This window comes from Lates calcarifer, linkage group LG12, assembly GCF_001640805.2.
Source record: "Lates calcarifer isolate ASB-BC8 linkage group LG12, TLL_Latcal_v3, whole genome shotgun sequence".
Lineage (NCBI taxonomy): Eukaryota > Metazoa > Chordata > Actinopteri > Centropomidae > Lates > Lates calcarifer.
Window position 1 is genome coordinate 17,480,828 of NC_066844.1, and position 14,388 is coordinate 17,495,215.

General features: G+C 39.5%; 1 protein-coding gene across 1 annotated transcript; it reads right to left on the reverse strand.

The window, feature by feature from the left end:
• Window positions 1-11,541: 11,541 nt before the first annotated feature.
• Window positions 11,542-14,036, reverse strand: LOC108899695 (transmembrane protein 233). Its single transcript, XM_018700300.2, has 3 exons — window positions 13,546-14,036; window positions 12,634-12,768; window positions 11,542-12,079 (listed from the first exon to the last, which is right to left on the reverse strand). The coding sequence occupies exons 1-3, from the start codon at window positions 13,729-13,731 to the stop codon at window positions 12,068-12,070; spliced, it is 333 nt and encodes a 110-aa protein (XP_018555816.1). The 5' UTR covers window positions 13,732-14,036; the 3' UTR covers window positions 11,542-12,067.
• Window positions 14,037-14,388: the final 352 nt, after the last annotated feature.

Below are 14,388 nucleotides of genomic sequence, written 5' to 3' on the forward strand. Positions count from 1 at the left end.
CTAAATCAGATCCATGGTAGTTTGGGAGAAGATACTGCAGAGTGAACTACTGTCACAGGGCATTCTTGGTCCTACAACTGGGATGTATCAAATTTTCAAATTCTTGTAGCTTGAACAAGCCATATTTTTTTTCATGTGAAACTCCAATGTATTCTGAGACCCTTCTTACTTATTGTGATTCCGATATCAGCTAAATTCCTTGAAGATATTGTAAGTTTAAATGCACATCCTAAAATCTTTCAACTCCATTGTGTTCCTTCTTGAGTCTGAATTTGCAGTGCCAGCGATACAGGTTAAATGCTTAAGTAATGATGCAAAATGGACAGTCTCTGTTTGCAATCTGTAGGATTCCATATGATTAATCCCTCTGTATGTTAGCATCCTCTGATTCAGTCCAGAGTGAGTGGGCCATCACGGACAGTCACAAGCAGATGTCAGTGTGCGGGCCGTATTGAAGAGGACACAAATCTCAACTAAGCCTCTCTAGTCCTTACGTAACACCCTCAGCAAGGCGCTATGCCTCACAGATCGCCGGTATTTATGAGTGACAGTGACACACACACTCCACACAGGCTCAAGTCCCTGTTCTCAGCAACAGACTGGTTTTCTCTTTTTTTCAGAGGAGAGTATGAAATACGAGGATATATTTAGAAACCTGCAACAACAGGCCAGACGCTCTTTGTTGTACTGATCATTCCTTTTCGCTCTGTGTAACCTGCATCCATCCTCATGTCCATGTCCTTTTCTTCAAGCTGTCTGTGTTAAATGTATACATTCACATCAGCATTCTTCCAGCATTCAAACCAGGGACGAGATCTGACAGGTGATGGCTGCTTAAAAATAGTTTCCTCTCTCCACCACAGTTTATCTTTGTGAGGCACAGCCATGTCTGCCATCAGGTTGGCAGCTGACTTTAAAAACTACCAAGGACGAGCCAGATTATTGCTTGCAGTCAGTCCCAGTGCTCCCTCAGTCTCTTCTCCTGTGGAGGAGTGCACTGAGGCCATCGCTCGTTGCTACATTTGACTCATCCCCCTGCAGTCAGGAGGTCAACAGGTACTTGTGCTCGTTCATTGGCTGGGTTTCTCCTTCACTCGGAGCCAGCACCGGCAGCCTCTCGGGGCTAGACGGGACCCTGCACGCTCGGTAGAGGATTAGACAGAGGAGAAGGAGGAGGATGGCAACAAATGTGTTGCAGGCTATGGCCACCAACGCAGCTGTGGACAGGCCTGTCGTGCTTTCTTCAGATTCCATAATGAAGACTGGACTACAGTGTCCAGTGTTGGTCAACTTAGATATTGAATATTAAGTTGGTTCCATGATGTTCTTAGTTCTTTATTAGGGCATGAGTGACACTGAGCATTACCTACGTCTTGATTTAAGAGTAGAAGCTTGAATCCATAGTATTGTGATTACATATGTCCCCAGATGGACTTTATGGACTGGATTTCCATTGTATAGTTAAATGCCCTTGTGCATTCTGAGGTGAAAAAATTCATTGTGACTGTGAAAGGGGAGTGTTCCTTGGCATGGTGCACATTTGGTTTTGCTGAATATTTAGATTAAACAACAGCAGGAAAGTCTGTACCAGTACTTCTCACTGCAGATGAACGTTTACTCCTCAAGGCTTTGTTTTTCTTTTTAGCTTCTTTAAGGTGACACACCACCACTCTGCCATCCAGATGAGCCTCACAGCACTCTGTGGCAATGTTGATTTCACAGTAGTCTGCACTATCAAAACACTTACAATTCCAGTAAATTCCTGCCCATGTCTGTAAGAGAGGAACAAATAGAACAATTAGGAATAATTGAACACGAGAGGAGTTTGAAATGGGACATAGGAACAAGCTGTGTGTCAGTCAGTGAACATATCAGTCTTTACTAATGTTACACATCGACATTCATCAGGTGCACATCGAGAGAGCTGCATCATTAGGCTTTCACATGGCTGCCTCTGAGCTGGTGCGCTTTGCTGATGAGGAAACTGCTCAAAAAAACCTTTCAGTGCTTATTTTAGGTGTTACTCAGTGTCAAAAGAAATTGGTGAGCAAAATGGAAAACAGATCAGGTCATGCTTGTACTTCTCCACCAGATCATCAGACTCATATTAATGCACAGCAAAATTACATTCTTACTGAGATAATAGCCATAACAACAGCACAAGCAGAGTGCAGATAACATGTGCAGACCATGTATCAACTGCCTGCAGGTTTTTGATGACCACAGCAGGTGATTTTTACTAATGAGTTCTCCCCCTCTACTTTAAGTACTCATTAGTGAGTGGAGGTTTTGGTTGGAAATAAACCTGCAGTCAGTTGGCACATGGTTGTCAAGGCTGGATTACCAACCAGACAAGGTGAGTAACTGCCCTATGGCCCCAAAACAAAAGGACCCCAAAAGTTTTGTTAATTTTATTAATTGTATAATTGAAAGGAAGCTTCAAGTGCTAAAGCATATCTGCCGTTATTGGCTAATATCGTCACTGTTTTGTGTTCCAATCTAGGTGTAAAGGCTTTTTTACTGATGTTTATATTGTGCTCATGCGATGCAAACAAAATTCACCTAGCGATAATGGTTGGCCACCCCTGGTATAGATGATAAGCTCATTCTTTGAAGCGTAGCATCTGTTGTAGGCTATATGAAGGCCTTTCCTTCCAGCAGCTTGACTGTGCAGCCATCTGAAGCCAGAATATGCTTCATGTGGAGTTTGTTATCATAATTTTCAAGGAACAATTTTGCATGCCAGATCTACTGTGGTTAGCTTAATTAAATTTTACACTGCCAACATTGCAGAATAACCACACAGTGTTCATAGGCTGCTGTGTTTTTATACATACAATCCTGCGTGTCACATGCAAGAAAAAACTTTCCTCTTAAAAAATGCTGATCTGGATTCTCAAAACTCCATTACTACAACCATCAGTTTATACTGCTTTTAAAGAGACAGCATCAACATCTGTGATGGTCAGTAGTCCTAAACCAATTCCTGACACTCCCACTGATAATGCATTGTAACAGTTGCTCTAAATTCCATTTTGTTGCATGCCTTCAACTACACATCAAAGCTGTGACTGCACCCTGCATCGCACACTTTGAAATAAGACTAAATCCAGTAACAAATCAGATGCTATATGAGTTTTGTTCTACATGTGCTATCCCACTCTTCCACATACACCTCTGCATACTTAACCTGCTCATCTTTCTTCATAATCCTTTCAAATTAACATCTCCAGTACAGATGAGCCATATGCTAATGCGGGCACACAATATCAAGAACTAGACTGAAAATTCAAGCCCATTATTTTCCCATTTGGTAAATTAGCACATCCATAAATTTACATTGGAATAATACTTGTAGTGTGAATAGTTGGCAATGATAACTTATGCTACTTGAGTAATAGTGTTTACCCAGATAATTCACATCTTACAAAGACTTGATGAGTTGCTGTATACGGTACCAGTTGGATTTGGAGGATAGAGATGAAAATTAATTTAAAATATATAAATGACTCATACTGAGAGAGAGAGAGTGTATCTGAATTATTTGAAATATTGTTTTGTGCATTATGGTCCTTTGCTGAGATAGATTTGTTGAAAGCACATGACCATTTGCCTCTTGAATTTGAAGTCTGGACTAGATCAGACACTTAACACTTAAAGCACCTGTCATTTCACTTTGTTTAACATCACCATTAATTACAGTGTAATTTGGATGATCCATCGTGTTAGTCACGTTAACTATTAGCATCGAGCTTTTAGCATAGAATCATTAAAACAGTTAAGGTTAACCTACAGCAGGGGAGATATTGACAGGTATATTGCTGAGATTTTACTGGCCCTAAGTATCCTTAAAGACCAACAACAGTGGCTCTGGATCTCAGGAGTTTTGCTTTACATTCTAGAGTAAGTGGTAGATACATAGATCAGAAAAAATCCCTCTACAAACCCTGTGAATCATGAGATGATAACCCCAAATGAATCATGCACTTGACTCAATTGAATCTGTCTTTATCAGTCAGCCTTAAATCCCTCTGTCTCTTTCTCTCTCTAGGTTACATACTGATTTTACACACACACACACACACAGAAAAAAAACCTAACAGTTTGGAAAACCCTCCTAGAAAGCTTTGCTTATAAACAACTCCAACATCTGCATCTAAGTGGCAGCACTATCACGCACAGAGCTGTGATTCCCTCTTATCAATCAGTTAATCAGATCCCCCATCCTGCAGGAAATTCATTTCATACTCCCAGTAATGGGAAACCTGGCTGCCCACAGAGTGTGACAGGTGGATTTGATAAAGTCACACAGCGTTTGATCAGGCTTTGGTGCAGCCTTCAACCCTCGGGTGGAGAGGAGCCGCCGTTCTTTCACTCTCAGGAGATTAAGGAGGATTGTTGAACTTCCCCTGAGAGTCTGAGGATGCAGCAATCACAACTAGAGATCTCTCTTGTGTATCATCTATTAACTCACGCTCTAATTATGTCACATTTTGAGAGGCTGAGGTCACCTCAAGTCCTGTAGAAAAACATCTTATCTCATCATATTGTCTCATGTTAAGTTCAGGTTCCTCAAGATGCTGAGACTTTCGAATTTTTATGTGCTGTCACATGCCAAAGCAAAGTCTTTAAGATTTATACAAGCTACACACTTACCCCATAGACTCAGCCAACAGTTTGTCTTCTTAATAAATATCCCATCCTCCTTTCTCCATTTTTGCTCACATGGATAACAGTTCCCTCTTCCGCTCCCCCTCTCTCATCTGTCTCTGTCTCCCCCTCGCCTTCACCTTCTCCATCTGCTCTGCTGCACTACACACACACAACTGAAGCCGAGGCAGGACTGCACACTTGTTTGTGAGAGAGCTCTCCAACAGCAGAGACACAGAGAGAGAGAGGAAGAGAGAGAGAGAGAGAGAGAGGAGGGGCTGTGCTAGTGGATGTCAGCAGTGATATCAAGCGTAGGGGAGAGGGGAACGGCTTGGATGTAATTACACAGGGCTCCTGCTGCAGACAGAGGGGTGGAAGGGGGGGGTGGCAGTTGTTACCGAGAACAAGCAAAGCCGCCTGTCAGACAAAACAAAGACTTCCGCCTTGCATCACAGTGCAGAGTATAGCCAAACAAATTATTTCAGCTTTTCAACACAGGACTGGGAACACAGAGAACCAGACTGAGCTATTATGAGAGGAACCCAAATTAAGGCTTAATGGAATTGTATTTCTTAAAAATGGTACACCCAGTACAAAGCAAGTTTATACAGTTTCCAGAATTGGAACTTTTCCCCGTCTGTCCAAGTCTAATGGTTGTTTCCATTTTGTTTTTATATCCTGATGCTGCTCCTGTTTTCTCTAGTCTCACCCACCTCCTTTGGTTGTTGCTAATGATGTACCCTTTGTGGACTGATAGTGCTCAGTGATTAAATAGCCCTGAAACCCACGGGGTATAATTTGCAGACAACATCTTTATCATGTTATATGAGATATGAGATCATGAATTGGCATTTTTTTCAAGCTCGCAACTTGGAAAAATAAACTAGACTGCATGTTTAAACTTAAGAACACACGCCTACGCTTTAGCTTCTCAGATCAATACTTCTAATATAAGGCCTGTTTCAGACCTAAGTGAGCTGCATAGTCATCACTGTGGCAGGGTTTCCAGTAATTAACACTATCACATGAACTGCTTACAATGTGGTTTTAGCACAGAGATGTCTTTTAGACTGAAAAGCAGAAGACAAAGCTGAGAATGAAAAGTTTGGATTGCAACATTTGTGGGATGTACCACTCAACTCAGTTTGCAACTCTGTGAAATGAAAACTTGTTTTCACATGAGATTTCTGTGATAGATTTTGTTTCATTATGTCACTTCTTTGTCAGTCACAATGGTCTCTCTCATGGCCGTGATCTGTTGCTGTTACAAATTGCTCCTTAAGTTATTTAAGGAGGGAAATGACAGATGTTGATGCTGGATCATGCTGTTGTGCAAGAAGCAGAGCGCCAAAGTAAACTATATTTTGAGTGTCAATGAAAATTCTAAAATTTCAAAATGAAATATGTATTAGTGACAGGTATAATCCAAATGTGAAAGGTTTAATCTAAATTTAAACCAAAGCCCAGTGCTCTCAGAGAGAATAATAGGATTAGTTGTGTTACAGGGTGCAAGTGAAGGCAATAACCTAATTTGATTGTTTACTCTGGATGACTTTGGTGTTTTACAGAACACAGTGGGTCTGTAAATGGAAAGATGACAGAGAGACAAACAGAGAGACTATTAAGGCATAACAAGCACATTATATTGGTTTTTACAAGATAACTGACAGACTGAGTAAGGTTTGTTGAAGCAATCGGACAATATGTTGCAGTAAGCTATTAACATTTTCACCTCTGTTGTCATTATTATCACAGTACAGTTACTTTACATCAAGGCTGGCATCAAACACAAACAACATTTCTATTTGCACATTTCCCCATTGCAAAGTGCTGAAATATGCCTTACTGCTGTGAAGATGTAGTTAATTATGGTTGTAATTTAAACATGTTAATACAATCTGAAATAACTGAGATAAGATTTTATATCCAAGCAGCCTGCTTGTGTTGGTATTTCTTTCGACCGTCGCTGTGTGCTCTTTGATTTGTTCTAACTTAGGCTCTGCTTTCTTACTGACTACTTTGAAACCTATGAATATACAGTCTCCCTATTTATACCCAAATCTGTTTACTCTTTAACTTAGTGGAAGGCAGGATCAGTATTAGGGACACCCTGGACCATTTTGCTTGAGGCCCCTCTACAGGCCAGAAATATTATTACTGGCAGTGGAGCCCAGTTTTAGGGTGTAACTTTGACTTGACTTTGGAAAATGTTTCTGTTGACTAACAGGCTTCACAGGAAAAATCAAGAATGCGCAGCTTTCCTCAGGGACTGCGGGGAGTGCGGCAAAAATAGACACACACTAGTTCTGTTAGACCTTATTTTATCAGGAATGTCTCAAGCCGTCAGTCATATCACACAACAGCCACAGAAACTGATTCGTAACAAATCGACCTAATGTCAAGACAAAGACAAACGGGCAACCTGTGCCAGTTGCTGAAATGAGCGGGATTTACACACAAACACGTCGCTCAAAATACCAGGATTTGAGATGAAAGTCAGGTTTCACTCTGAGAAAGAAGCCAAAGCTAGACAGACTGGCACCTTGGCTGTGCTTATGCAGGACATACTGTAACTCTCTGTTAGCTCCCAAAACATGTGATGGCAGACACACACATTCTTATGAGCTGGGGGCACGGATGGAGGTGGACTAGGAAGAGAAAGAAAATAGCTGTACACACCTGTAGCAGCAGAAAATAAGACTTCTAACACTTTCATCTTTCATCTGGTTGCCATAAATCTAAATCTCATGCACCTGTGAAATGATTATTAAAATGACTGAAAAGAGAACTGAAGAAAGTGTGGGAGGGAAACCTTTCTTTAAACTTATTTTGCTCCCAGATTTAGACAGTTGTTGAAGTTTTAGTTTGATGAGACTGCGGAAAACAATATCAGCAGAGGTCTGCTGTGAGAGACTGGTTCTGTGTTGTTCTTTTCAAGTGAACCAGCTGCTTTTATGTTGGACAGTTTGACAAGTTTTTTACAAGATAAAAGCTCCATAGACATCAAGCTCCTCACTGTGCATTTAATGTTCAGCTTTCACATTTGAGACTTTAGTTGTGTCAAGAGGTGTGTGACTGTGTTCAGGGACTGCAAATGAAATTCAGATGAGAACTTGAAGAAACTCAGAGTTGACGTGTGTACATAGAGATATAATTTATTTCTAGTCAGTCTGAAGCCCTCTAACTGTTCTACAACTTCAGTCATGACTAGGAGCTAAACTGCTAAACGTGCTGTGATAACTCATACATATCTCGTATATATACTACTTTCTAAAGATGATGAAAGGTTAGATTTGTGATTGCTGTATCTCATTCTTCTAACTATTTATCATGTGGTGGAATATTCAAGCAATGTGGCACTCTCACAGATGTGGTTGTATGAATTATTTTGTCTCTAAATGCAAAAACAGACAAACAGTCTCTTCATTTTTGTTTTTCTGTTAATACTCAAAGCTATCTGCTGTGTTCAGGCAACTGTGATTCATCTGCTTTCAGTTGTAGCTTCATAGGGAATTCCATTTTGACAAAAATTATCTTGCAAATCCTGGAAATTTATTCAATGATTTCAGAAGCAGGCGACTCTCAGATATTGACTCTGCATATCATGCCAAACCTAAAATGAACTGACATTAAGGTTTGATCTGTTATCCACAGCCTGAGTAATTGTTAACATGAAGCTTTAATAAGCACATTCTACTATGTATCTTTTAAGAACAGCTGTTGATTAGTATGCATTTAGTTTTTCATTCTTCTTACATGACTGACATATACCATTCACTGCCTTTGTGCAGGTTATCAGTGGCTGCTGATGCCACACAGTCTCATATGTAAAGTAAAAAACATAACTTTATCAGAATGGAGATATGTAATTCACAATCAAACACTTGTCAGAGTAGATGCAGTTTTCAATTCCGCACAGTCTTGATTCTAAACTGTGTGGACAGTATGCTTAGCTTCAGCTTATTTGTTGACCTCAAAATGTAGTTGAGTGTAGATGATGGCGTAGCCTGGTCCATCTCACATACTCTCACAGCTTGTTCATAGATAGCAAAGCCATTTCAGATTACATTATCAACAATGTCCTGTAGTGTAACTTGCTTTGTGACTATTAAATTTAATGGGTGGTGTGCGGTCAGAGGAAAGCAGTCTGAGTGTTTTCACGTACAGATGCCCGTAGTTTGCTCATTTAATGCCACATCAAGAAACAGCACATGATACATACAATATAAACAGCTATTATTTGTGTGCTACAAATCAGATCATCATTGCCCAGTTTGCAGAAATCATTTTTCTGTTTTAAAGGTCATTGTTGTCATACAGAGGACAAATTGCAGCTTGGACTTCTTACAGGTTACTCTCTATGACACAGTGATTTAAAAAAAAAAAAAAGATAATGAAGGTAAAAAAAAAATGATTATAAAACAATTGGGTAAGTAGTTATGCAAATTAAAATTTACCCAAAATTTTTATAGCACCATTTCAAGAGCACAGCACAGACTAATGAAAGTCTGTTGCATAAAGTAACACTATAGTCAGATCTTTCTAGACAACCATTAGCATCTGTAATAATCAGTAGTGAGCACCACTTCATGAGGACAAAGATATGAGTTAATGTAAGTAATATCAGTGTGGACGTGCGTGTCAAAATACTGTGTTAACACATTTAGTACCACAGTGAAAAACATCTCAACAACACAGCTACAGATATGTGATGACAGTTTTCTCAAATGACTATCAGATGTATTCACTGACCCACTGCATTAACTGCAGCAAACAGCAGCAGTGCTGAATTGTCTCGTTGGTCTCCATTGGTGGTAATAAATGTCACACTACAATAAAACTGTAATGATCACATTGTAGCTAACAGCGTTCTACAGATGTTACAGTTGTTGAGCTTGACGTCACACAACTAAGTGTACATGAATTTGGTCACCTCTGGGATGAACCCACAGAGAATTATCATCAACTTTACAGTAGCCCTTAGATCTGTGGAGCGTTTTAGCATCTGATTGTTTTGTTTTGGTTTTCAGGCTAGCAGCTTTACTGTTGTGGTTCACTCTCATGACTCTCATTAGCACTGGTTCCAAATGCAGGCAGCAAAAATTATGTGGTAATATATGTATATATTTATATATTGTTCCATTGCCCCCAAGTTGGCAACAAGGACAGTATTTAAGTCAGGTAAAATAAAATGTAACATGAAAGACAATATTTTGTCCATATCGACTTGTGAGTCCTTGAGGATGTTTAATTTTGTGGTATCAGGTAAATGCATATTTATGTTTCCCTGCCTGCTCTGCATCATTCCCACAGTTATCCTCTTTCATTTATTCAAACTGGATCAAACGGCTGCTCTCTGGGAGGAATGTGTCATGGGATATGTACGAATGGAGGCTCTATCTGGTGCTAATGGAAGCAGCTGGTTTGAGTGGCCTATTTATGAGCACTTCATGTGAGTCATGGAGTGCTCTCCAAATGTATTGCAGCTAGCAACACAACAGCACAGCTTCAGGTGAGCTGATGCTGTGAATGTGAACTGGAAAAGAAAATAATTCACTGTTCTCGCGCAGAAGAATAAAAGCAGCTGTCTCACGAAGCTGGCCTTTAATGTAGCATGAAAAAATGAATGAAAACGATGTTAATTAATTTTGTTTGTGCAAAATTTTCAATACAAAGGAGCTACATTATATTTGTGTGGTAATCACTTTCCAGTCACAAAGTCTACCTTGATCCCTTGATAATCTCACTAAGTGCTTTCAAGTCGCCTAAACCCTGCACTCATTTCATTTTTCATCTTCGTCTCTCGAGTTTTCGCTTTGGTGTGACATCAAAGAGGTGGCACTACAAACACGCTGCTTTTCTCTTTCAAGTAATGGGAGATAATAGTACAAGATTACTGCCAAAACTAATTTGTCCAAGTGCATTAGAATAACTGCTGAAACAGGCCTTTTACATCAGAGGCACTGCTTTGAATTACACCTGCACACTGAAAATTAGTTAGACAGAAAAAGGCTCATACTGCAAAGCAAATGTGAAGACGCAAACATTATATTTTATTTAGTTTTGTGTAGCATATGTATGTGTAATTTGTATGTTAGGCTCCATGAAGCCAGTTGTTAACCCATGGAGAGAAATGTATAAAAACAGCCTGAAAGTGTTGTTGTCCAATAGCAACAATAAAAAAAGAGAGAGAGATGAGTTATGAGATGAGATCAGGACCCTCCTGCTTGAACCCGCCTGAATCATCACTTTATTTCCTCCCACCTTTTATGACACTTTTCATATGTTGCAGTTACCTCGCAACAGGGTCGGTTTTGCTTGACCATGTGACATGCTGGACAACCTGCAATGTGGAGGGGAAGTCTGCTATATTTAGTTCAGGATATACTATGACATATCAAACTACAAGGAAATTTCCCAGCAAAGCAGGTTGTAGTTCAGGGTTCAAGAAGGGTTCTCAGTGATCTGAACGGTAACACATAAAGTGCATTAAATCAAAATTTTAAACATACGTGTGAATAATTAAAAAGAGGTGGGGGTGTGAGGGTTCTATAGCAACAGGTATAAATAATCTCAGTAATATGACCTCTTGGTGTGTTTACTTTTACATAACAGCTTTGATGCCAAATTTGTCACAGTTTGGAGCAATGGCACGTCATGGCATGTCAGTCCACACAGGAAACAGTGTGGCTCTAGTCGGTGGAATAATTCTTTCATGAACACAACAAAACTTGTCTAAACTACTCTTCTAGTCTAGTCTAATGCAAAATATTTTGGGGACATAAGTCAAGTTTGTATCTAATTTTACACAAACGTAGAGAGCTTTAGGTTTCTAGAAGTGTTTAGAGCTAATTAATATGGAGCAACAAAAAAAGGTAAAACTCACAAACATTAAATACAAAGTTATTTTATTGTTTTGTTGTTGTTTTTTTTACCACAGACAGACACAATATCATGATAATTAATAAAAGTAATAAAGATTTTGTAGCACAAAATATCAATGATATTGCTAAGTATTTCAAACAAAGAATTTTACTCACTCATTATCATTATCATCAATCTACTTCTAGCAATATTTTAAGCTAAAAAACAACAGTGAAAATACATTTTGTCACACAGGGAATCACGTGGGATTCTCCTCACACTTCTGGAAAGCTGCCATTTTTAATTCAAAGCATCATTGAAGTTAATTACTGAACTGTTGTATATATTCATCACATGTTTATAGCACTTGGATGTCCATATAAAGAACAGGAAACAATGACAGGAAGTGATATACAGATTGAAATAAACATGAGTCCTTTCATTGGCAGGTGGTATGAACCAACCACCTGACCCCAGTCCAGATATCAGCAGAGGTTCAGCATGTCCAGCCATTAGTCTTAGTATTTTCTGTTAAGTGTCCACTTCCACAGTACTAAAAATCCATCTGGAACATGAAGAGAAATGTGTCAAGGTATCAGTCAAATCAGTCAGTAATATACAGTATATGGTGAAAAGTGTTAATTTACTGTCAGTAGAAACATAGAACATTTCAGTGATTTTTCCCTTCTCTTTCACATTATCTTCCACCTCTGCACTGCCTCAATTTCAAATAACCTTATTTCACCAGGATAATACACTCACTATCAGAACATCTTTCCAGGGAGTCCTGGGCACATAAATTATGACTGAGAGAATGTTTTATGACACAAAAACAAGAATAAGAGCATGGTTCCTAACTGTTCTTGAAATAAGGATTATGGAGGAATTAGGTTAAGAACTTTAGTCCTCTTTTGAAAATTACTTGTGTAAATAATGTTGAGGTTTTGTGGCTAGTGCACTCCTAATTCTCAGACATGCTATTTCTGGGGTGAGAGAGGGAGTTATACAAAATGGCCTTCGACCCAAAGATCATACTGTGGTTGTAATGTGGCACTATATGTATACAATGTTTATGTGAGTGAGTGTAGAGCAGGGTGTCCCTGCAAAAGGAAGCCTTACTGTGGTAAAATGAACAACGCAGGTGATGATGACGATGAGAACACCGATGATGATGGAAGCAATGGCAACATAGAGAGCGTTCTTGCCCAGCCGCCTAGACCCATCATAGTCCCCATGATAATAACTGTTTCTAGACTGAGAATAAGAAATCGCTGTTACATATAAAAAAAACTGCAAAACCAAGATTTGTAGATAATTTGTTTTAACTAACCAAATTTTGGAAACTTCAAAGGTACTATATGTAAATTTTTTCTATTGTTTTTACAATGGTGTTGCTTTACACCTCTGGATGACAGTTCTTGGTGAGAAAAGAAATGACGATTTAATGCTGAGCTTGCAACTTTTCTTCAAAGCTGCTAAGTAAACAGCTGTTAATGCTAATCTTGGCTATGTAGTATATAGAAAAAACTTACACATAGCACCTTTAAAGTGTCATCTAAATCTTTCCAGCCTGTTTTGCAAGTATGTTGTTGCATGGTTTAATGGTTAAATTGTATTTGAAATTCTGATGAAACAGAAGGCCAGCAGACAGATTAGCAGTCTGGTAACAGAGCCCAGTGTCAACAGTCTAGTTTGAGGTTTGGCCACTAACTGAAAGTTGAGATCATTACTCTGCAACATGGAAGTTTTGTTTCATTTTACAAAATGGAAGCTCAAGTAGGTTTGTTTGATGGGCAGAACAGGTGTGAGTGACTGGGTTACATCTTAGTGTCCAACATGTTCACTCATAACACAGCATGTCAGAACACTGTAACTGAAACACATTTAACACAATGAAGAGATAACACATTTCTGCTCTTGCTGACATACAATTTCCTTAATGATACGCAGCACTGCATCTGCATACTGTAAGATGACATATGTATAAATAAGATGCTGTCAGTGTAGCCAAGTTACTTAGTTTATGCTTACCATGATAGAGAAGACCAGGGCCACAATGTTGACAGGGTACGCAGGACAGAAGCAGGTGAATATAGTCAAACAAAGGTAGCTACGGAGTGGAGGTGGAGGTCCTTGCTCCTCTATAGAGCCGCGATCAAAAAATGCGCTCCCACTTAGGGAACTTTTCACTTGTGGATTTAGGACAGCAAGAGCCATATTACCTGACCACAATAAAACACAGTCAGGAGGTGAAAAACACCCAAATTAAGAGCGAATAGTTAAAAATAAGCTACAAATAAGCCGAGCCTGGAAGAACAGAAATCCAACTTGAGGAGTAGAGGTCCAACTTTTAATGAAAAAAATGTCTGAAATCAGAAATTCAGATCTGGCTGATAAGTCCGTTATGTTGTGTGCTGTTTTGAGTCCTCTTTCAAAGCTGGAAAATAATGAAGTATGTGCAGAGACGGGAACAGGAGCGAGGTTGGAGAGGGGACGGGATCACTAACCCTACTGGCCTTCATCCAGGACCCTGCCCTGAGTACAAGTGTGAGGGATCAGACTGTTTACCACTGCTGGCACCTAACAGAAACACACAACATGCTGATTCATGGAAATGATCCCCCTCAACAGTTCAGTGCAGTGTAATGTGTAAGAATGTTGTTAACACAGTTCGGCACATACAGTATATGAGGGTCATTGATCGTGCTGCACCATTTACCACTATATTTTTGATTGTCACACAGTTGAAACTAGGAGGCTGCACATGGTAAACCGGCACATGCTAAAACAGTCAACAGACTTTGCTGGGAATGTCAGTTTAGCAGTATTGCCTGATGTTGAACTCATGAAGCAGGGAATGTGAAAGTATGTACA